The sequence below is a fragment of the Daktulosphaira vitifoliae genome, unplaced genomic scaffold (genome assembly GCF_025091365.1).
Source record: "Daktulosphaira vitifoliae isolate Bord-2020 unplaced genomic scaffold, ASM2509136v1 Scaffold_4, whole genome shotgun sequence".
In the NCBI taxonomy this organism is placed as follows: domain Eukaryota; kingdom Metazoa; phylum Arthropoda; class Insecta; order Hemiptera; family Phylloxeridae; genus Daktulosphaira; species Daktulosphaira vitifoliae.
In genome coordinates this window covers 8,640,221-8,663,207 of record NW_026099575.1, presented here as the reverse complement: position 1 = coordinate 8,663,207, position 22,987 = coordinate 8,640,221, and the positions used below count along the sequence as shown (strand labels likewise).

Sequence of the window (22,987 nt, the reverse complement as noted above, 5' to 3'; positions counted from 1 at the left end):
TAATTTACATTTTATAAAGCCTTTAGTGCTTTGAAATGTTTACATTGTCTTATTCAAAGTAGGTAATAGTAAAAAGGAAAAAAATACTATCGTTTTTTCGACTCCGCCGTTTTGCGAGCGTCTGATTAATTATTTATGACATTATACATTTTGTCATTTTTATTCATTTCCTTTAAAAACGTTTTCGCAGTATTCGCATTTTTTGTTTAATTAACGAACTCTCATCGTTAATTAATATCAAAAATATTTTTACAAAAACTTATAATTACTCAGTTGCTGAGATAGACAATTATTTTTATGGCTTCCCGTTTGTAAGTCAGCGCAATGTTTATTCAATGTGAAATCAATGGCACGAAAAACTCTTTTAAAGTTATATTTTTATTTGACGTGGATGGGTTTTAAATGACTCGTAAAGATCATTGATTGTTTGCTCTGATTTTGAACAATACTTATGTGACACTCCTTCGCATGTGTGTGTTAATCATCGGCGTTCGTGATCAAGTGCCGGACCCGGCACTTTTTCGAGTGTGTTTGTCTGCACAGTATTTTGGACGGTCGCCTTGGCCCTGACGGGTGCAAATTAGACGAACGATAATTTCGCAACGATTCGCAGCATAGCAAAGGGAACAACGGTTTTTGTCACGTACGTGTTCGTGCTTTTCGCGTGACAGTTGACATTTCCAATGTACAGGATCGACAACGGCAAAAAAAGGAAAAAGAAAGCAAGTCCCAGCTGGACGCACAGTCGAGCCCTCCCCGATAATCATCATGTCGTACGCGGAGGGTGAGAATTCGTTCGTTTCAAAAGCCTGAGCTGGCGGGGAGTCCTAATAACAAACCACCGTGTACTTCTGTCCTCATTTCCATCATAATGAACGCACGAGCCGCGGTGTCGGACGCGTTGGTCGACATCATTAAACCAGTGGTAGTCAATACTGACAATTAATAAAGAATCGGTCCAATTACAATTGAAAAATTTGTTCAGCTGTGAACCTGGACACGCGCAACACAAAAACAATGCACTTTCCGATGAATTCCAACAAAGGACTCGCTACACGCTAGGAAAACGTACACGCTTTTCCAACAGAATTTTCTGCTGATTATGTTCGTCTTTGATACGAGTCTATTCCAATGGGTTCGTTAAAACTGTTTGATCTTTAATCAGAAGTTCATGAAATTTTATTAAGTCTCTTCGTGGCTAATAATTGTTTTAATGGTCCATTGTACCCCTATGATATTTGTGACTCTGCTAGCCAAGAAATAATCTCGATTTATTATTATGATTTATTGGGTACCATACCTAACTCTTTCCATGGACACTTGGCAACTAACCACTTAAATCTAATATATTCATAGATATGCATGTTTATTCGGTTAAGCCCTAATAACTTTCAATTGGCAAATGATTGGGATTTTGTGATAATCGATGATATTAAACTGAAATCTACTTGGCAATGTTTGATAGTCATAATAAAGAAAATTGTATTGCTCATGCGCAACTGTCACAACTTCCTTTTTGACAGATTGATGCGGTTTATCGACGACAACCGGCCTATGACTTAAATATAAATATTGTTTGGCACCGTTTGTTTTTATTTCATGTTGGCGTCCAAGCCAAGCAAAACCAATAACAATAATAATTGTTGTTTGTACAAGCTGTCATGTTAGACATCAGGTATCCCGCAGAGCTCATGACGATCTTGGCTCTTATCTTTACACGGTACCTATCCGTATTTATACATTGACAGTGATTCCGGAGTCCCATAGAGATCCCTCGTTTAATGGTGGTCGATTTGTTTAAATGTTTTCAGACTCATTTCAAGCGATTTTAACGATTAGAAATATTTTTTGTTCATTGAAAGTCACACCCCCGTTATGGTTTTTCTGATGTATTAATTTCAGCTGTTTTCTATTATTGTAACTCTTTCTGCTTCTGCAATCTCGAACAATAGCATTCGGATGTTTCGACTTTAGCGCATGTCATTTCTTTTTTTTTTTTTTTTTATCATTAGGGTGGACTACAAATGTTAGCACATGTACAACACGCGACTAAAAGGGTTTTTTCCGATGAAAAGGGAGGGTACGTCTGCACGTCTGCATGAAAGCTTTGACGTCAAAACCGGCTTAAAAGAACACATCCCGTGATTTTTTCGAAAACAATAGTCTGCGAATCATTTGTACTTTGATAAAAAGGCGGGTATGAATGTGCAATAACAATAACCGAGGTAATTCTTTTTGTCATGTAAACTTCTAGTAGAGCTCTCGAGAAAATGACTTTTGATACATCGGAGTGTCACACGTGGCATGTGTAAAAATATATACTGCATGAAGTTTTCATTGAAGAAAAACGGCATTAAACGTCTTTTGAATGTATTCATATCATAACTTATTCGTTTTTTCTACTTTTTGAGTTCTATACATTTTTATAAACATGAGAGATTATTACTTAGACCATAAGACAATGAATAATATTACTTATAATGCGTACGTTATACTATTACATAACATTCATCCGGTTTAATCACATTAATAGTTTACCCTAATCAGAATGAAATTATTAATCTTATGTCATACAAAGTATTTACACAAATTATTTCTTAATTTGCACACAAACATCATTACCATTATTCGATTGTTTAAAAATTTATAAAGTACCGTTTGGAATTTTTTGTGAGACTATTGTAAAAAAACTCTTTATTTTTCGTAATTTGTCGTAAAAATATAAAAAAGAATTAAGAATTTATTGCCAATGAGTTTTATGTTAGACTCTCATTTATTTTTAATAGATAATAAAATAGTAGTGGCCTTGTAACCGGAAACCACTCATCTAAATTCAGGTGAGATTTATTTCTCCAAGAAACTTTACTTTGGAGTCATTTTACTGTTTAAAAACTTTTTGTAAGTTCTCGGTAAAGTTTAAAAGGTTCAAAGGGATACTCTTTATAAAACCATTGTCTTTTTATACTAACATGCTAATTTTTTACTTTATAATTTTCAAATGTTGTTTTATAAATCAGGAAATGACATGCCCTTCAAAATGTTCAACTTGAAGTTCAATATTTCACTTTAAAAGAAAATTAACTGAAATAACAAAAAAATAATATAATTAAAGTAATCGAAAGTAACATAAAAAAGATCGTTTATTTTTAAATCGTTTTCCGATTAACACACACTAAATTTAAATTATCGTTAAATTTCTATAAACTGTTGTTTCCAGTGAACTGTGTAAACTCAAAAATGATGTTCAACGAAAGGAATAATTTGTCAAAGGCAAAGTGCATTTCAGCTTAAAGTACTCAATAATGACAACACGCCGCATCTTATAGCGCCTAAGTATATATGTTTACACGAATAAATCAATAAGCCAAAACATATTTTCTTTGGGTGACTTAAATAAACAATAGTGTCAAAGAAAATATAATGATAAAAAGAATAAAAAATATAGCAGTAGCTCGTCAGTATTATCGAGTTTTCTTGAACGTTATTGTTGTTCTTTTCGAATGAAAAGTGGTTAAAGAAACTCGTGTTGATTAAAAACAACAGAACACCGATGCTTCTCACCTAATTGATAAAAAAAAAGTATGTGAAAATGAAAGTGAAGACAAAAAATAACGGAAACATAATTAAAAACCTTTATCTGTTCATAATGCCATTTAAGTTTTAATTAAACTACTACAGATTTCATTTTGAAAAAAGCTTTTGAAACTTTAAACTGATTTTTTTTTTATCGGTTTACAGCGAATAAGGTTAACTAACAAAACAAACCAGTGTTTCTATTTCAATATAACGCAGTAGCCATATAATAATAAAACTATGATTGATGAATGAGTGGTTGTTAAATCCGCTTTTATTTTTAAACTACTCGCTTAATGATCGGCATACGAGGTTGGTTTTTATGCTCTAACAGTTTCATTGCTATTGCTGCACAACCAATATAAAATAAAAATTGAAAAAATACCTTAACTCTATATGGAAATCGTGACAACCATACGCCTTGCCACACAATATCGGTAGTCCGTTTATTATATTTTCCTAGTTCTCATAAAAGTATGTGACTCCAACAGCGCTTGTATACGGTTATACTTTATAGTACAAGTTTGTCGTTGAGTATAAAAAAAAAAAACAAATATAAGAAGACAGTATGAATAACAACTACAGGAAGCTTCATTCCTACAGCTTATGGCTCCAATATTTATTCAAGTGATTAAAAAATTTTATATCCAAACGCTTGAAAGATTCCAATATCATTTTATTCTTGAAAATGTTTTATAATTATTATCACTTTAAAACAATAGCGTATCAGCAAAATGTTATTATGATATTTTATCTAATTAATGTCGGTCTTAAGTGATGGGTATTGTAATCCACATAAGTATAACCGCTCTCTTTGATATACAATTTTCATTATATTACATTATGTAGGCATTTAAAGCGTACACAACGGAATTAAATATTAAATGCACGATGTTGTATACTTCTCATTAAACGCTCTGCGATCGTTCGGCGCACATTGAAACAGTCAGAGATATGATCATTGTTCATACGGAGAGACTGTAGATTGTTTGGATTTCATTCAAACGTTAATTGTTGGCAATCAGGTACTAATTATATTAAGTTTTTAATAGTAAACAGTCGATAAACAATATTCTTATCTCGTAATTATTCATTTTATCATCTCCATTGTAAATGCCGTACGTGTAAATTAAGCCGACCGGTACATCCAAAGCTTTAAAAATGTATGCATAGATCACCAAGTCTAGATACTGTTGAGCCTAACAGGATGTTCGAACGTTTAAGCTGTCCACCAACGAACGTGTGTACGAAAATGGTATTTTTTATTTAAAACGCAACGTCAGTGCAAGTCAAACACTGCAATAATTGTTGGTCGTAAATACTATTCAATTATGACACTGGAAACATGCGGGCCTTCAATTGCGACACCAAAAACATTTCATGAATTATGTATGTGTATGCAGATATTACAGAAACAACTAGATTTTAGTCTATAACAATGTACCTTTAGAATAGCTAAGCCGAGTGCACCTTTACTACCACCATTACCATAAATTTTTACCAGCAACGTATGCGAATAACTGTAATATGTAAATAATTAAATAAACGAATAACTGAAAAACTTTAGTACTAGTAGAATTACTTTCATTTCGGTCTTATACTTTTTGATTTCAATATTTTATTTCTCCGTTCGAGTTTCCTGTGCAATAGGTAAACAGTTTTAAAGGTTTAATCATTTAAAAGCTGAATACTTTACGTTGGAGGTACTTTTTGTCCATACTTGTGTTGTTCCCATCTATTCATTATGAATTTATCCCTATTAAACTAAAAAGCACCACAGTTTTAGAAATGAATGTAACGATTCATAAATCAAATCTATTCAAAGTTGTATATAAGCAGAATAAAAAACATTAAAAATTAGTCTACCTAAATAAAAATTATTTTTAAAATTACAAAAACTAAATACTTATTTTCCTACGAACATCATCATTTAGTCAACGAATCATATTAGCTATTGATTAAATTAAAAGATAAGTAACTCGAGTGTTCTCAAACGTTCACAATAAAGGAAACGACTTACACGAGACTGAGGTTTATAACGATCCTTTTTTATAGTTTGGACATTTTCAGACTACAAACCCCGGGGGGGTGTCTATTACTCTCAAACCCTAATCAACCAACCACCAGATGCTGCGCAAAAGACATTTCTTATTTTTCGTAACTCAGATTAATCGCTCTCAGTCTTCACCTTACAAATTTGTCATTTTCAACACTACTCAAAAACGTGATTCTACAGTCTATTCGTTCGATAACAAACATGAAATCGTTTATAAAAGTCATTGCCATTCAGACACTACCATGTTTTTTTAAAGTGAATTGCCTTATTAAGATTCATATAACTATATGTAAGCGACATAATATGTTTAAGGATAATTCGCCGGTAGAATAAAAAATCATTCTCTTAGACATTTTGACGAAATCCTTCTGTTTTGCGATGTTGGAAACGATTTGCGACCATAATAATATGGCCATTACCAATAAATTACTCGACAAAATATCGAATACAACACAAATGAATGGAAAATCATATAAAATTTAATTGACTCGATAGGCGATCCCTTTTATGACAAGTATACGATTATGGAACGGTTAAAGCTTGCCGAGGATTCTATTAATTCCACCTTGTCATTGTTTTTGTTTATTCGGCTTGGCGCTATCACACAATACAAGTACGTTTATATTATTCCAGACTGACATTTTAACACGTACCAGCAGGTTGTCGTGTTACTATTTTCTCGTCTTCTATTTTTTTATCCTTGTGCATCGTTCTCGCACATTTCATTCATCTACATACGCCTTCTATCCGACCTTTCCTATCCATATCGTACATCTGACGTTTGTACCCATCGCACGTGTAGTCGTTGGACGTGAAAACGACGGAAACTAGATCATCTCGTCTCGTGTTCGATCGAAATCATCAAATCACAGTCATGTAATCGCTACTCTCGAGCGACACAAACAATAACAGAACAGCTTTTGTTTTTTTTTCTTTTATTTAGATAACCCATGTACCCGTTTATTTTTTACTCGTGGGCGATGTCATCTAAAAATCAATAAGCGCATAGGCAAAATACACATATGCGTGGGAGACAGTGATTTTTTTTTTTTGTTTATTTTATGACGCCGTGTTTCAAATCCAATATGCAGACCACTTTTAAATAGATAAGGTTGTTCTCATAAAAATTTACATTATTTCGTTTTATTCATAGACGAACATGACATTTAGTAGACTACAAAACTCTTTTCTTAGGCCTAAACATTATTGTAATTCAAACGAAGTCTCATTGACAGTCGTTTTTTAGTACAAATAAGTATGGGTACGCAACAGTGGAATAGTATTACACGATACCACAGCCGTATTGTACAGATTGACATTAAAATCTATTTTAAATTAACGCGTTCACATAGATTTCTCTCCGTCGGTCTGTAGTAGTCTTGTGAGACAGACATTATTTGAGAACCGAAATATCTTATACAGTTTTATCGATTATTGACGTGTAGTCGTCATAAAAAAAGAATGTTAAACTAACCCTAACAGTGTTTTAGGGATTCGTTACCTATAGGTCGACAATGATATTCTGTTGTATGAGTCATGATGACAGTAATAAATGGGCTGTAAATCAACATTTCCCCTTTGCACGCGATTTGGCCGCCTGGTGGCGCTAAGAGTAATTATAATTGTTTTATTTTTATTTTTTTACTACTCTCGAGTCATAGTAAATACACGTATTGCCTTGTTATATTATGCGTACAAATGAATACGATCGGCGGTGTATTATACTTTAGTGCCTAGTAATAATATGTATATTTTAGTCCTGGTAAACTAGCGAAGACCCCGGGGTAATTATATTTTATTGGACATTCGTGACTGCGGCTAACTCTATTTCGTGTGTGGAATTACAAGGATAGGCCTGAGTGTGTCTTGGCCTTTTTTTTTATACTCCTTTTTACCCTCAAAGGGATACTCGGCCGAGAGGGCGGTGATGGCGGCATCCTTTCCGTGCGGTCCACTCGATGTCGTTTGTGAAATGCCGAATTCGAACACTTTCAAAGGATATGCCGCAGATGGGCTGAATTTTCATAGAGATTTGCCGGTCGTTTATATTTTTTTTATTCCTACTTGGTGGCTATTACAATTAATAATTGGTTGGCTGGACGACGAAATAAACTCGTCATGTTGTGTCATACCTGTTAATACAAATAAAACTCCACACTTGTTCGAATAATATACTATTAAGTGGATTCTACTCAAACAGGTAATATATGTTTTTGGGATCTGTACGTACAAATAAAACATTACGGCTCTCGGTTAATAACATATCAAGCTGTATCTACTTGTACTTAATTTCTGAGTATGGAGTCGACTGTTATTACAGCCAAGAAAATATTTGTTTTTTATCTTACTGCTGCCGAGACGGTTAAAAAACGGGAATTTTAATTTCTTACCATGTTTTGTTTATCAGATTCCATTTCACTTAGTCTGGTTCCACACGACCAAGTCACAATGGATTTCGTAGAAAACACTTTGAAATTGCTGCCACTAGCGTGTGTCTATGAGGTGCAAAAACACACTACCCTTTTCTTGTTCCTGGGGAGTCGCGTGCCATCAGACCGTTAATTCAAAAGTTGGCTGTCCTTTCACGTTTCACCACCGCCGATATTCGCCATTCATTCGCTCACACGTGTATTAACGTCATTAAAGGTCGTCGACTAAAACTGTACATGACTACATCGGATGACATCATCATAAAGACCAACGATTAACTTAACGGCGTGCAAGACTTTTAACACAACGCCCCTGCTCCGGTCAATGGTTTTGTTGTTTGACTTTCGACGTCTGAAGGAAAAATAAATTAAACGCCCGACAGGCCAATACAATTTCCGCCAGATTGATATGATTCAGCATATAAGTCTGTGTTCGTGTGCTTAAAGAAGAACTCGGATAATTGCGAAACAATGTATCTGCTCGAAGCGTCATTAGCATAATTAATTTATTAGCACAAATAGAATATTTTGTCTGGTTATAGTTCCAGGATATGTTTTGTTTACGGGTACTTTAAAAACGCTTAATCAAAGCTGCACAATGCTCTTATACGCATTAGAAAATAGAAAATTCCCAGACCTTGACCAAATTATAATTTAATTAAAAATATTAACGAAAATTAAAATCTATTTTTTCTAAATTTCTTCTTCAAAAACTTCAGTATTTCTTACATTTTAAAGCACTTAGTTAAATGTCACAACAATTGTAATTTGTTAAAGCCGTTGCGATGATTAAACTCGGACACGTTGTAAAATTTATTATTGTTTTTAAAATAATAAAACTACTTTAAAAAAATGCATCTTATAATAAATTGTTTTAATACAAATTTATACACGGCTGGAACTTATGAGTTATTATTAACGAGTAATAACCATGTTACGATTGCAATAATGAATAAAAAACGTGCTGCAACAAAATATGATATGTACAACACTTTAAAAGTGAATTTCTATTTTAGCGGTTGAAATATTACACATCACAAGGTCAGACGTATTAAAATTACTACTGAACATAAATAAAAATGATAACAATATTTATATGGATCGACTTTCATCATCAAACTGACAATTAACAGATGTTATTATTGTAACCCACTGGTGTTAGAACTGCGGCGCGGGAGGAGGATCTCTTTTTTTTTTCAAATCCTAATCCGACATAGAAAATTAATATCTGATGTGTGCCCATTAGCCGTGTTCAGTAATTATGTGCCCCCCAAAATGCCGACCCATAAGTCCCATAATTCATCGTACGCTTCAACCATGGAGTTGATAAATCTATTTTTAATTATCGTAATAACTGTTTCATAGGCCCATATGTGTGGCACATTCCATCATCGCTTGGCGGTGGTGGTCGTGATAGTATGTGTAATGCATCTGCATGAACGCGATGGAAGTCAACCAGAATATCGACGAGCATTATCTAACTTGCGCGACGGTCTCTCGAAAATCTGTGAATTCTCGAGCAGTAATATAAAAAATTATAATAATGGTAAAAAAAATCTGTGAAAAATGAAAAAGTGATTTCAGCTGTCGGATAAGAGCTGTGAGAAGTAAAACGAATCTATCACTCTCGTCATCGGGTGTGCACGCGGTAAACCTAATTCCGAACAAATGCAAGTTTACAATTCGCAGTTGCAAAAGCTTTTGAAAAAATAATAAAAATCAAACGGTTGCCTTTTAATAATTGACAAGTAAATATTTCGATTATTCACATATTAATGTTGACATACGACATAGTATTAAATATCTCACGTTCCATTTATTTGAAGTCTCTATCTTGCGGATTTTGTTAATGATCCGATGGAGGATTTTTGTTTCTCTCGTTCATTGAATATCGTACAATTACCTTAATACCTAAGAATATTGGCAAAAACCAGCGAAAAAGTATCAGTGGAAACTTTATTCCATTCAATCATCACACTTGTCAGAAAAATCGCAAATATACTTTTTATACGACGGTGATGTTCAAATTTGGATTATGTACAAAATTTGTATAGAAACTACTGTGTTGTGTCATGTATAGCTTATTGGTATTCATCGGCAAATATTCGGGAAAATCCGAACTACCGATTTTCATTACAAACCGGAAACGAATATATTATTGTTTGTTTTTTTTCTAACAAGGCGAGTCAATAAAATATGAACCACAATAGATGTGGCTGTCGGTTCTCAGAAGAAAAGAAATAATGAAAAGGAAAAAAAAAATGAAGAAGCCGGTTGAATGTTAGTTGCTCATTATTGACTCGAGAAAAAAAAAGCAACTTAGATGCGAACGTCTTATATTACCCTTTTCCTAATGGGATTCATATAAGTCTGCGGCTTTCTGTACTATTACCTTCGGGTTGCCGCCGGATTTACACTTGAGGGTTTCCTTGAGCCCATTAACGACAGATATCCTCGCGGAAAATCTTGTTCGCTATGCATTGTAACTAAACGAACTGCACAAATCCTCTTCTCCATCCATCCGATCCTCCGTAATACTTATATTTACATCGGTGTACCCGCCGTTTTGAGACTAACTTAATTTTTTCTTCTTCATTATTCTATTGTACATAATAAATACAATCGCGCACTGTATTTTGTTCACCACAATAGAAGTAGTTTAAATGTACGTTGTTTTTTTATCTTTTTGTCTCGTATTCTATTGTAGTGCACGAAAAAATAAAAGAGAACTTTGCTGTTAAAAACACAAGAGCGCACTTTAGGAATATAACAACGGTAACATGAGAAACTTTTAACATAAACTAATGTTTGAGGAAAATAACAATGTTTTTTTTATTGTAAAAGTCACCATACTAATAATGGCACATTTCACTGGCTGTACACAAAAAGTTCAAGTTTTGCATTCCCAAAAAAAATACAGCAATAATTATACTAAATTTGAGAATGAATGTAAATGCATTTTTGGTTACAAAATTATCGTAAATTTTAGTGGTATTCGTAAAAGACCGCTTTGGGTAGTTTCGGTCAGAACCACAACAAATCATCGACAACATGTTCATCGAAAAACTAAAATTAAAAAATATATATATATATATTGTAATCAAAACAATAACCCAAGATCCTGAAGATAATCATCGAATTATTAAACCCTGGGGATCCCGAAACTGTTACACAATAATTAAAACCACATTTTTTTTGCTTTCGCTCCCAACGAATGGCATTTGAAATTATGAATTATGCACCGATGTCCGTATGTATACTACATAGGTACACAACCATTGTACGGATATTTTTAATACACCGATGGCCACAAATATTATTAGGTGGGGAGAAGGGGGCGTGTTCGCCGTAATCAAAATCGAACGTTCATTAAAAGCTTGTCATAACACTGTTCGACGATAAGGGGAAAAGGGTGGTGTTTTCTATACCGTGGTGGTTGCTTGATGATAAATTGTAAAACTGTGTTTGACCCAAATTATACTCGGGCGTTATAATAGGGGATGCGAACATATATAGGCTGGCTGTAGCAAGGGGGGAAGTGATATTGCAGTTAACGACGGACGAGTAAATAATCATAATCAGCTGCGTTGTTTGACGACAGCGTTGTACAAAAATCGACGGTAAAACCGCAATGCTATAACTTATATCACAAACGCCGTCTTAAAAAATAAATCTCGTACACGAGCTCGAGCAACACGGGAGACTTTGTACAATTAACGTGAGCTTTTATGATGTGTTTATTATAAACGAAGTTGAAGTTTTACCATTCCGAGTTTATATGAACTTTATCTCGGAAATGCATCCCCTTGCAAAAACACTTTTTATTGTTTAGAAAATGAAATAAGTGTGTGCAGTATTTTATTATGAAAAAAAAAAATTCAGATGGAAACTTAAATACTAAATGCGTGCATTTGTTCGAGTTTGCTTTGAACTTTCCAAATCATCTTTACAATAGATATGATCATTTATTGAAAGGCTCTGTGCAAAAACAAGATAATTGATTTTTTCAAAAATTTCAGACAGTTAAAATAGACATTATCAACAATAATGCTAACCTGCCATTGAATTAAAAAAACGCTATTTTTTTTTTTTACAGTTATTTATTTTAACTATTTTATTTTTAGCCGAAGATGTATTCGTCGTTTTAATCTTAATTTACAGCCGTCGAAATTTAATTTTGGAAAAAAATGGAGTTATTTTGTTTTTGCAAGGCATTCAATTTTTCTATAAACGGATTAAAGTAACAGTTTAACAACGAGCCTAGAAAAATTATAATCGTGATTTCGTTCTGGATCGTGACGACTTGCCTCAATGCTTTGGGACCCCCTTCGACTGTCGCTGATTGTAATAATCCATTTTACATGTGCGCACAAGAAGAGTAAAAGTACACGCAATTTATATATTTAGAAAAATAATAAGGGAAAGAAGAACAAAACAATGTAGGAAACTACAACACACCGACTGATCGTAATGAACGACCAATTCGTGTCCTCGAGTACGACCCGACTACGAAATAGACCACCCGGGCTCGGTGCTACCGGCGACGACAAATCAATTCCGAAGAGATCGTATAGATACCCACACACATACATTAAACTAGCTTTCAGTTAATTAGAAACAAAATAAAACACAAACACATGTAAAAAAAATAGTAGTAATAATCAAACCCCATATATATATATTACACCGCACAACGAATTCTAAGATTTATAATACACGGACCACTGATGTTAAACTGATCACAGTAGTGATATGTGTTCTTGGTAGATTTACAAGAAACCCTTGGGATAATTGTTTACAAAAAAAAAAAAAGAATATTACATACCGAGCAATTCAGATTCAATAGTCATCAAATTACAAGCCGATTTCGATATATTTGTGTTTGAGCTATTGATTCAAATCGAATTAAGCGTTCACTCCGAGTATTAACACAGGGCACAGATTTCGCCATCAACCGCAATCGTGGGCTCATATTACTCTACGACCGCACTTAGGCATTAATGAACAGTCGGTTTCGAGTTTAAGCGCAGTTAGTTGTAATGTAGAAGTGTGTGTAAAGTAGAAATGTATATTGTTTAATACTGGTGTTAAATTTTGTCCCCGCCTCGAAAGCGATGGCGTACAGCTGTTAAGAAATTTTAACGAAAACGTTACTAATTAAGTACAGACAAAATCGTTACACGAATTAATAGCCGAGAGCAAAAAAAAAAAAGAATTCTGTGAAAATCAGACCAAGACTACCCTATGATCGACATGAATTTAATGACGGTTCGTGTGTCATCATGCCTAGTGTGGGAAATAAGATCGAGAATCGGATAACCCCGAGGAATCGTCATAAATCTGGCTTGTTAATTAAAAATTGAAAAAAGAAAACTTCACCACGTGTCCAATTAACGACAAAACAAACCGTAACACGAAACGAAATCGACATGCAAACGCCGCTAACACGATCCCGATCTGTTGTGTACTGCTGTATACCACCAGCTTATGTACACGGTTATTGGTTTTTTGTTTTGTTGACGTCCGATCGCCTCGAGGCTCGTACAGTAATGGGCAGTAGTCAGCGAGTCAATGGCATGATAATATTACATTATGTTTCCCTAGACGAGCTCGTTTAAAATGCGCTTCTTGACGATTTTGTTGTATTATAATAAATTACACACAGCGCATTACATTTTTTTTTTCCTTCACTGACCGCACAATTTTTCCCCTCCGACACGCAAAACGCTGTGCCCACCCGAGACAATTGGCAGAGAAGACGACGGCGCGTGGGTGGTCCGTCCGAAAAACAATTGTCCGCGTAAAAAACAACTGAAAGCAACGACAATTTATACGATCGTCTCGTGTGAGTGTATGCACGCGATGAAGAGACTTTAATAATAAAGCGATCGAGAGCGAGTGCATGGCAAGTGGTCCGACGACCGGTTGTGGAATTGCACAGTAGTTAATAGTCGCGTCGATGAAAGTAATCTAAAGCGTTCACACAGAACTTAATAGCGCTAATGAGTTTCTCAATGTAAATATATGCGATCCAGAGTTTATTAAAAGCATTCCAACGCGATGTAAAAATAGTTCACCATAATAACGAACATTTTTTAGTTCAATAGTTTGTCACATGGGTCCATGCCAATGCAATAAAAACAATATGATTTATGCAAGACAGATAATAATTTACAAGATGGCACGCAAATATTTCTCTTGACGCGCGTGTGCCATCTCTACTTTTTCTTTTTTTAATTTGGCACACGTGCGTAAAATAATTCATAAAAAAAAAGGAGAACCAACGCGTCTTGGGTGAACACAATTATAGTTTATGTTATTTTCGACGCGACACTTTGGGAAACTGCACGGGATCGCCAGATTATGCAATTTTGCATGAACATTCCGCAGAGACGACCGGCAAGGAAAGAATAGATTGATCTGGTTCGCATTATGTCAGAGCGCGTTTGGTATTTCAATATTGCGCATTTGTAGATTCACTAGAAATAGTTTAATTTATCTATACATCCATAAAATTGAATTAGACTATTTCAAGCGTATTAATATGTCACCAGTGTAATATTTAATGTAATCATATAATCGCTCATTTTGCTGCTACAGCTGATTTCCCTTCCACTCTTTGAATTTCCAATAAAAAAGAAAATTCAATCTTCCACACAATTTATGCTCCTTGTGAAATATTCATGTTTATACAAGCCATTGAGTGAATTTTTTACGTGTCTCGTGCAAAGTTTTAATATTACACGGACCATTTGTTTCTCTATTCAATTATATAATTTTCAATAAAAATAAAAACGTGTGATTGATTTTCAGTAAAAAAAAAAAAAGGAAAACAAATCTTATAATTGTAGTTAATTGTATAAAAACAGATAATATAAATAATTAACCACATAGTGTGAACTTTATTTTTTACATGAATATGATTAGAAACGTATAAAACGATAATTTTGTGAACGGATAAAAAAATATTTACTAATAGGTCGTTCACACATGGCGAGTATAAAATCTTTCTGATATACTATGATTTAAAAAAAAAATCATTCATGACTATATTCGTTATTACTGAACGACTAATACTGAGTTAATATTAAAAAAAAAAAAACAAGAATATCAGAATCGACTATCTCCTTTCCATTGTAAGTGTACATGTTGCTCGATTATTGATGGTTGTATTTAAAAATGTTTTTTATAAGCTTTGATCAGAATGCATTTAAAAATATTTCTCATAATACATTACATACTTTATTTAATACCAAGTCACGTCCTATTGTTACGAAAAAGTAAATGTATTTTTAAGTAATACATTTCATCAATCTAACCAAACTGCACATCATAATATATGTTACTGGACCATCTGATTGTATTGTTTCTTTTATTAATATTTTATCCGGACCCGGAAAACAGTCATCTTGCCGTCTCTATATAATATTACGAAACCAGTAATGTAAGCCACATTCAGATATAACAATGTAAAGGGTTTGAGGTTTATACCAGTCAGACTAATGGACTGAACAAAAACGTCAGCGACGGGCACGTTAATGAATTAATGGGAAAACCGTCGTGCAAATACCTTAATATCCTTAGTTTGGGACTTGTGTCTACTGCTAATAAAACTAGCAGTCATCCCGTTGATTTTCTTCTCGTCTTCCGGTCACCGTTTGTTCATTCCCAGTGCAAATTTATCGATCCGATAAATGAAAATTAAAATGTGTGCGCTCCCACAACTTGAACAATAATAATATTATTGTTTATATTTAAAAAATGCAACGATAATATTATTATCATTGCGTTTTTTAATGGCACGCTATTGTGTGGACCGGTAAATCGCGTTGGTCGCGCATGATTCTAGGCCGGTTTTTTATCGTTATTCACGTGCCATGTCCGTCCATTTGATTTACTGCCACTCGTAGTGACAATAATGAGACGAACACCAAAGCCACACACACTCATCAGATGTTACAATAGTATAACCCGCTCCACTGTAATAAAGGTGTTGTACAATGAATGACTATTATGAATTATACATTTTTTAATAGCAAAAGCAATCGCGATGTTCCTCTGAAGGTATAACCGAGCATAAAATTATAAAGTAAATCCATCGCGGGAGGTAAAAAAAAAATACAAACAAGAGAGTAATCGAAACCCAAAGGGACACTTAGCGAATCGTCATTAATGTTTTATGTGCATTACCAATACATTACTTCTTTGTTCCCAAATGGCGGCAGTCTGTATCGAATAAAACGTTCGACTTGATTTCGTACGTTATCCGATCAAACAAACACATTCGGCGATCACTTCAAAAACTTAAGGACAACGGTCGAATGCAATTGTAAAAAAGTTATGAAGCGATCGGCAAATTTATAAAAATATTTTAATTCCTACAAGTTCTTTTGTCAATTAATGTTAGATATTTTCAAGAGCTTTTTTCTTGCAATATCGTCGCCCCGGTAGTCCTTCAATGCACTATGATATTAATAATTTATATTTATTTAAAGAACCGCACACAAGTCGAGAAGCGGCATTTAACCTTCATAAATAAAATTACTAGGGCCGAGATATGGACCGGGTCAGAATAGAATTAAAATAATCAAAACTTTTGCATAAGAATACTGGCGCTCTATTTGCAGAATCATTGAGGTTGTGTTTGTTCGTACCTAAAAGGGAGAAGAAAAAAATGTTTAACCGGTGAAATTAAATAATATAAAAGAAAAAAAGGACTAAAGAAACTAAACACTAATTACTTGGGAAGAGAGTTTGTCCCGTTTTTTTAATTAAATGAACAGTGCGTTTTTGTTTCATATTACATAAACTTTTCATTTCTTTGTAATATATGTCACTTAATAAGACGCGAAATTTATTATCGTCTATGGTATACATTTGTTTCTTTTAAAATTCTCGGTTTCAACATTTTCATCCGGTTATGTTGTTTAAAAAATGGCACTGCACGTTTTAAATTTATTGTCTGTGAAATTTATCCGTAGGTACAGTATTTTTTCATCTTCCGTCGGTCACAAGCGGTTTTCTCCGTCTAAGGTAATCCTTCGGGCTGTTTAATGCCGTCGCGGTTATGTCACAGTGTATTACGATTCTATTATTCAGGTGTGATAAATAACTTGTGATGCAGCTACTATTTATAATGGTCCCCGGAAGCGAAGTATAAGAAAAAAGTGATTTCCATCTTACTCGGCTTTATCAATCATAGTGAGGTTTTATGTATTAAAACAGCAATCATGCTAATTGAGTTAGTGTTGTAAAACTACAGTTAAAGTCGTTTACCGGATTTATTTGAAAAAGCCGCTAGAGAAAGAAAATCGAAAATCAAATAAAAGCTAATAGAGTCTATACTATTGATGGCCTTTGTTTCGTTAAGTTAACCCCTTTGTTTTGCTTTTAGAAATAACCACAAGTAAATCCTTTTTTTTCTTATTATAGTTTCGGTCACACGAGAAAGAAAAATCCTTTCTAAGTTGTCAACTTTTTAACCAAACTTTTTTCCGAAAATTGGATTAAATTGTTTAATACCAATTATAGGTATTACTCAGAATCGTTTCAATTACATCGCGTTCAAAATTTAATAAATTTTTTTTACCAAAACATTGCTTACCGTGAAGTCCAATTTTTTTAAAAATAAAATATACATGTATTTTATTATTTCGATTTATTCTTTTACCGGTTTAATTTACTATTTGAGTACATTCAGTAAAAACTGACAGTAGTCAATTCCCTGTAGAAACGCTATACCGATGACCGATTTCAATTTAACGGCAAACAGCCGTCAGACCACCTTGTCAAAAACGCGTGAAGCGTTCTATAATAATAACCATCGTTTAAGACATAATTCCTAAAACCCACCATTTTTATGTAGAATGCCCGAAGCCTTACAAAAAAAACTATTATATTCGTTTGATACGTTTTTTATCATAATAATTGGTTTTCAATTGGAATAGCCATCCGCATTTTATTAAACTCTATTAAGCATTATAAAAAGAAAAACGTCGTCCCGCAAGTGGAAATAACTACGCTCTGAGTGAATGAAATTATTTCTGTAGTCTCATAGGCTATTTAACAATATTATGATTATCGTCAAGGACGTTGAGTTTATTACGCTTTCGTGTATTAGACGAGCCCGTCTACTTAAATTTAATTATTTTTCCCGTCTAATAAACATTTCCGCACATTTATATTGTCTCAATAAAATTATAACGTATGCAGAAGATGTCTAAGATAATGTCAAGATCTCCATTCACCAACACCCAGACGGAAATCCACACGTAGACTATGCGAAACAATTGTTTTGCAAAATTCCACACACACTTAATAACCATAAGTAGAGGATACGACATTTTTACCCGTAGTGTCGTAATAGTTGTGCTTTTCAGAAGGGAGTATTTTTAATATCATGTACGTTTTCGTTGTAAATTACTGGAGAATTATTAGTGTACAGTACAAAAAGTGTTGTTTCGTATGTCAGACTTTTAACGGTCACAGGAAATTGTGTGGAAACAAAAGACCATCGGCTATCACGTTCGAATAAATGAGGTGTAATAATAAAGTAATGATGTCTGCGTGTGAGTTACAGGAAGAGAGAATCTCGGCCCCGTATTTTTAATTGAAATTCGAAAAAAAAACGCGTGGCGGCGTTCCAGTAGAAATTGAAACACACTCTAAATTCAATCGACGTCCATCTTAAATAAGTTTGCGACAAGAAACATCGAACGCTACTACCCTTACTTGTCACTGTTTTCTAGGTAATACGTTGGGAATCTATTATTAAAGGGACGAAAAGAGAAAAGCAGATTGAACGAGGCACATTTTCGATATGACCGGGTTTTTATTTCCACCCCTTCACATTGTACGTCGTCCGAATTAGATTACCTTTATATCGAACAACACGCCTTTTTGAATTAATAATATGTGTGTTTATATTTCATAATATACATTTACATAATTGGCTCAAGTCGCATAGTATATTCGTTTCTAATTAGAACAATATTCGATTTTGCATAATAGGGGCGCACTCAAAATCAATATCCTTTCGATCGTTATCTCCCGCATGCTAGAGTTTTTTACATTTATTTTTATTCCGACGTGTCCATTTTCATTATCAAACAACGTGTTTTCAACACATAATCTTTTCTCACGACAATAGCTCAATGAGTGTGATTCACTTTTCATATACTTCATACACTCGGTCGAGTATATGAACAGAAAATAATAAAGCGATAAGGCGATTATAACGTTGTACAGACCCGATGATTTTTCTCAGTAACGAGAAATCATTACTTGTTCAATTATTTAGAATCTAATTACAAAATATTATTTTTTATTGACCACAAAAAAGTGAACTTTACAATAAACATATTTTCGAAGGAAATCATGTAAGTCTAATCTCGATCCCTAGCCCTGGTAGAACGATCGTCCTAATCTTCAGTTGTTCAGTGCAACTGTATTAGTAAAGTTTAGTGACCCGCCATTCTAAATTCGCTTTAGTTTTTTACTGTGTGAGCGCGATGCAACATAATTGTGTTTGTAGTAATCGTGTCGCACTAAAACGTTAGTCGTTAATCACAAGCAATTCTTTAGATCGGCGCAAAGACAGATAGAGGGGGTTGCTTTCTGTAGTCATTCATCAAAAGAACTTTGTTCGTTACAACACTGACAATAGGAAGAGAAGCGAGCACAATTAACACAATAAGTAAAAAGAAAAACTCAAAGAAAGAGACACACAGGCAACAACAACAACAAAAATTACTGTGTTACCATAATAACACGTTGGCTAAACAAGACAAATTGTCTTCTTCCTTATGTCTCGCGCGCGCTCGTAGGTCGCAGCGAAATGCACTATCTTAGGATCGGCAGACTTCCTGTCTTTGGGTAATCACTTAATGGGGATGTGTTATTCGGCAGCGGATACGACAATGAAACATTACCAGGCTCGGTATTAATTCGACTGCTCGCCGGGAGGATTATATGAGAACGAAAGCCATAAAATTAGTTACTCTAATGACAGTATTGTGTTCATTTAGTGTGGTAAATACTATGTAAAATTCAAGGAGGCCACACTGTTATTTTTCTTTTAACAAAGATAAAATTAGCTCTGCGTCCATATCTGAGTAGAATTTAAATTAAAAGAACTGTGCACGTCCACAAGTCTTTTATATAATAATTACTGTAAGCACTTAATGTAAAAAGTTTTCAATGACAAAACAAGTTCTCGATTGAAATCTGTGCACCGAAACCGTTTAATCGATTCCATCAAGCGACCGTGTATTTCAGTACGGCTCAATCTTTAAATAAATGTAACTGTAGTTTTGTTTTTATTAAGCTGTAGATTATCATAAGCTTCTTAATAAAAATTATTTAACACACACTAGAATATAATAATTTGGAGTTTTAACCAAACGAAAAGAATATAATGGTTAAAAGTATTTTGGGTGTCACATTAACCCTGAGATGGATGCGTATATCTTTTTTACTTTTCGTTAACCCAACACCAACAACCGCTGAACTGTCATCACACATATCGTGTAATGGGTCATTTGAACCAACAGCATTAGCATAAAACGTACAACTCTGCTGCTTCTATCGCCTTATGCTTTCAGTCGAATATAAAAAACCATGCATTTTTACGTTTATATATATTTTCGTCTACTATTTATTGTGACTCTATAGTAATAATAAAATATAAACGCCCACTGTGTGCATTGTATGAGAAAAACTGTCTTTTGTCATCCGGCTATAGGAGGTCAAACGCGCACCAGCATTATTATAGTCAGGGGCCGTTTTCAGTTTGTACAGCAAAGCTGTTATTATATTGTTTCTTTCCTTTTTATTTTTTTTATAAATAATCCATGTGGGTATATTATTATATAGGAAGTGTACAACGAAGCCGCAACTGGATTTGCAAAGCTCCTTCCGTTCTCGTCAGTATTGACTGACTACTGGATTGAAGACTGACGTTGATTTATTAACAGGAGTTACAATTAAGAGGGTTGGAGAGGTAGAGTAACAAGGCACCGCTGTATTTGATCTGATAAATTATTGGCAATAACCGGAACGGGTTTTTTTCTTCTAGAGCTTTGTCAAAACCGCGTCCTGGTGTATTTTTTCGTTCTCGACATACTTTTCTTTTCTCTACATTAAAGTAATTTGATTTATACGAGTAGACAATAACATTCACGTTTACATGTAAACTATTTAACTAGATTCGAAGAAAGCTTAGAATTCGTTTTGATGGATTCCACACGAAGGCTCGACACGCGGTGTAGACAGTTGTCATTCGTTTGGTTTAACTTTTTTTTTTTAAAGGCGTTGTCGTTTTGGTAGCCAGTTTCGATTAATCTTCGACATCATCAATCAAAATCTATTGTTATTTACTTTTACACCTCGTGCAAAGCTCTTATTGCTGGATCGAATTCATTACCTGTGTTTGTACACCGCGTACGGACTACAGGGGTAATCGAGTTCCCTTAGCCATTGTCGTCGTCGGCGGGTGTTGTGTATATATTTTTTTCATTAATCACTTTCCAGACAATACAAATTCCATTACCCGTTCTCGATCCTAATATAGTACGGCCGATAAGTCGTAGACTTGAGTATCGTCGAGCAGCAGGTGCGTTGCTGGACTCGAGCGGTCTTCCTAACAAATATACACACACGCGGTTGGGGTTGTGTATTATTTTATTTACATGTACATATTATTATTATTATGATATAGACGTACACAGCAGGACCACAGTAATAATTTTCACAGGCTTTCCAATTTTATACGCCCCCGTAGGAAATATATTTTGTACACGGTGTACTGGAGCACTCATTTGGTCTGTTATAAATGCTTTTCGTTTACACTCAATGTTTGCACAAGCTTAATGGGAGAGAAAACGGTCGTTTTTGTTTTGTTTGGTGTGGTTGAATTCGAAGCTGTGTTCGCGGTAGTTTGGAGATTGGCACCTCTCACACTCTTCTGTTGATTGATCATCTCGCATGGAATACGCGTGAGGGTCAGATCGTCATATGTCCTCTATATTTGTATAATCCGTCTGACTAACTAAACAAACAGTGTGTACGTTACGCTCACACAAATGGAGCGAACGAGTAAAAAAATAAAATATATGTATTTAATATAAGAAGAAAAAACACAGGGGCTGTTAATGTGTTTTTCGAGTGCGTTGTATGCACGTATATCGAATTTCAAATATTCTCTTTTGAACCGTAACAAAGTAAATGCCCGCAGAATTTTAATAACTCTGCAGGCTGCTGACCCTTGTTATACTCAACATACATAACCCTTGAGAACTATTTAGTAAAATGAAACTCATTTTTGTATTTTGTTTTGTTTGCAGACCTGAAAAAGCCATTCACTTCCGTACCGTATTCGGTGAGCGTGGAAACCGACAGGAACGTGGAACTCCGGTGTTTGCCGCCGGACGGTGTGCCTCCGCCGAGAGTGTATTGGCTACGAAACGGCGTGCAAATCGAACCTGACAACAACATGATAATATCCAGCGAAGGAAATCTCTTGATAGGTCAGGCCAGACTGCAAGACACTGCCAATTACACATGTGTGGCCGAAAACGTGGCGGCCAAGAGACTCAGCGATCCTGCGTTGTTAACCGTCTACGGTAAGTTTTTAATGTCATTGACGGCACCATAGTGCAAAATAACATTGTCAAGTCCCGATGTCGTAAAGGGTTGTGATCAATTGTGAGAACTCTATAAAATATACCAGGGGCGTTTAAAAAAAAAAACATCTTACACCACCTGGTGTCGAGTTCGTACGGTCCGTACACTCTTACGGCCTCAATATTCTCCGTGGAGGAGTATATGCTTACCGAAGTACTTAGCTCGTTACACCAGAGCATAAAAATCGCGTACACAGTTTATAGCCTGTTGCCTTTGTTTGTGTGCGAGAGTCTGCGATCGTTTTTAT

At 34.6% G+C, this 22,987-nt stretch overlaps 1 protein-coding gene across 2 annotated transcripts in view; it reads left to right on the top strand.

The window, feature by feature from the left end:
- The window catches only part of LOC126904749 (netrin receptor UNC5C), a 92,198-nt gene that overhangs the window by 36,245 nt on the left and 32,966 nt on the right, over positions 1–22,987 (top strand). For both annotated transcript variants that reach the window (XM_050683967.1, XM_050683968.1), the window contains exon 4: positions 22,401–22,679. In XM_050683967.1, the coding sequence (XP_050539924.1) occupies positions 22,401–22,679 (279 nt within the window). The remainder of the gene's footprint in view (positions 1–22,400; positions 22,680–22,987) is intronic.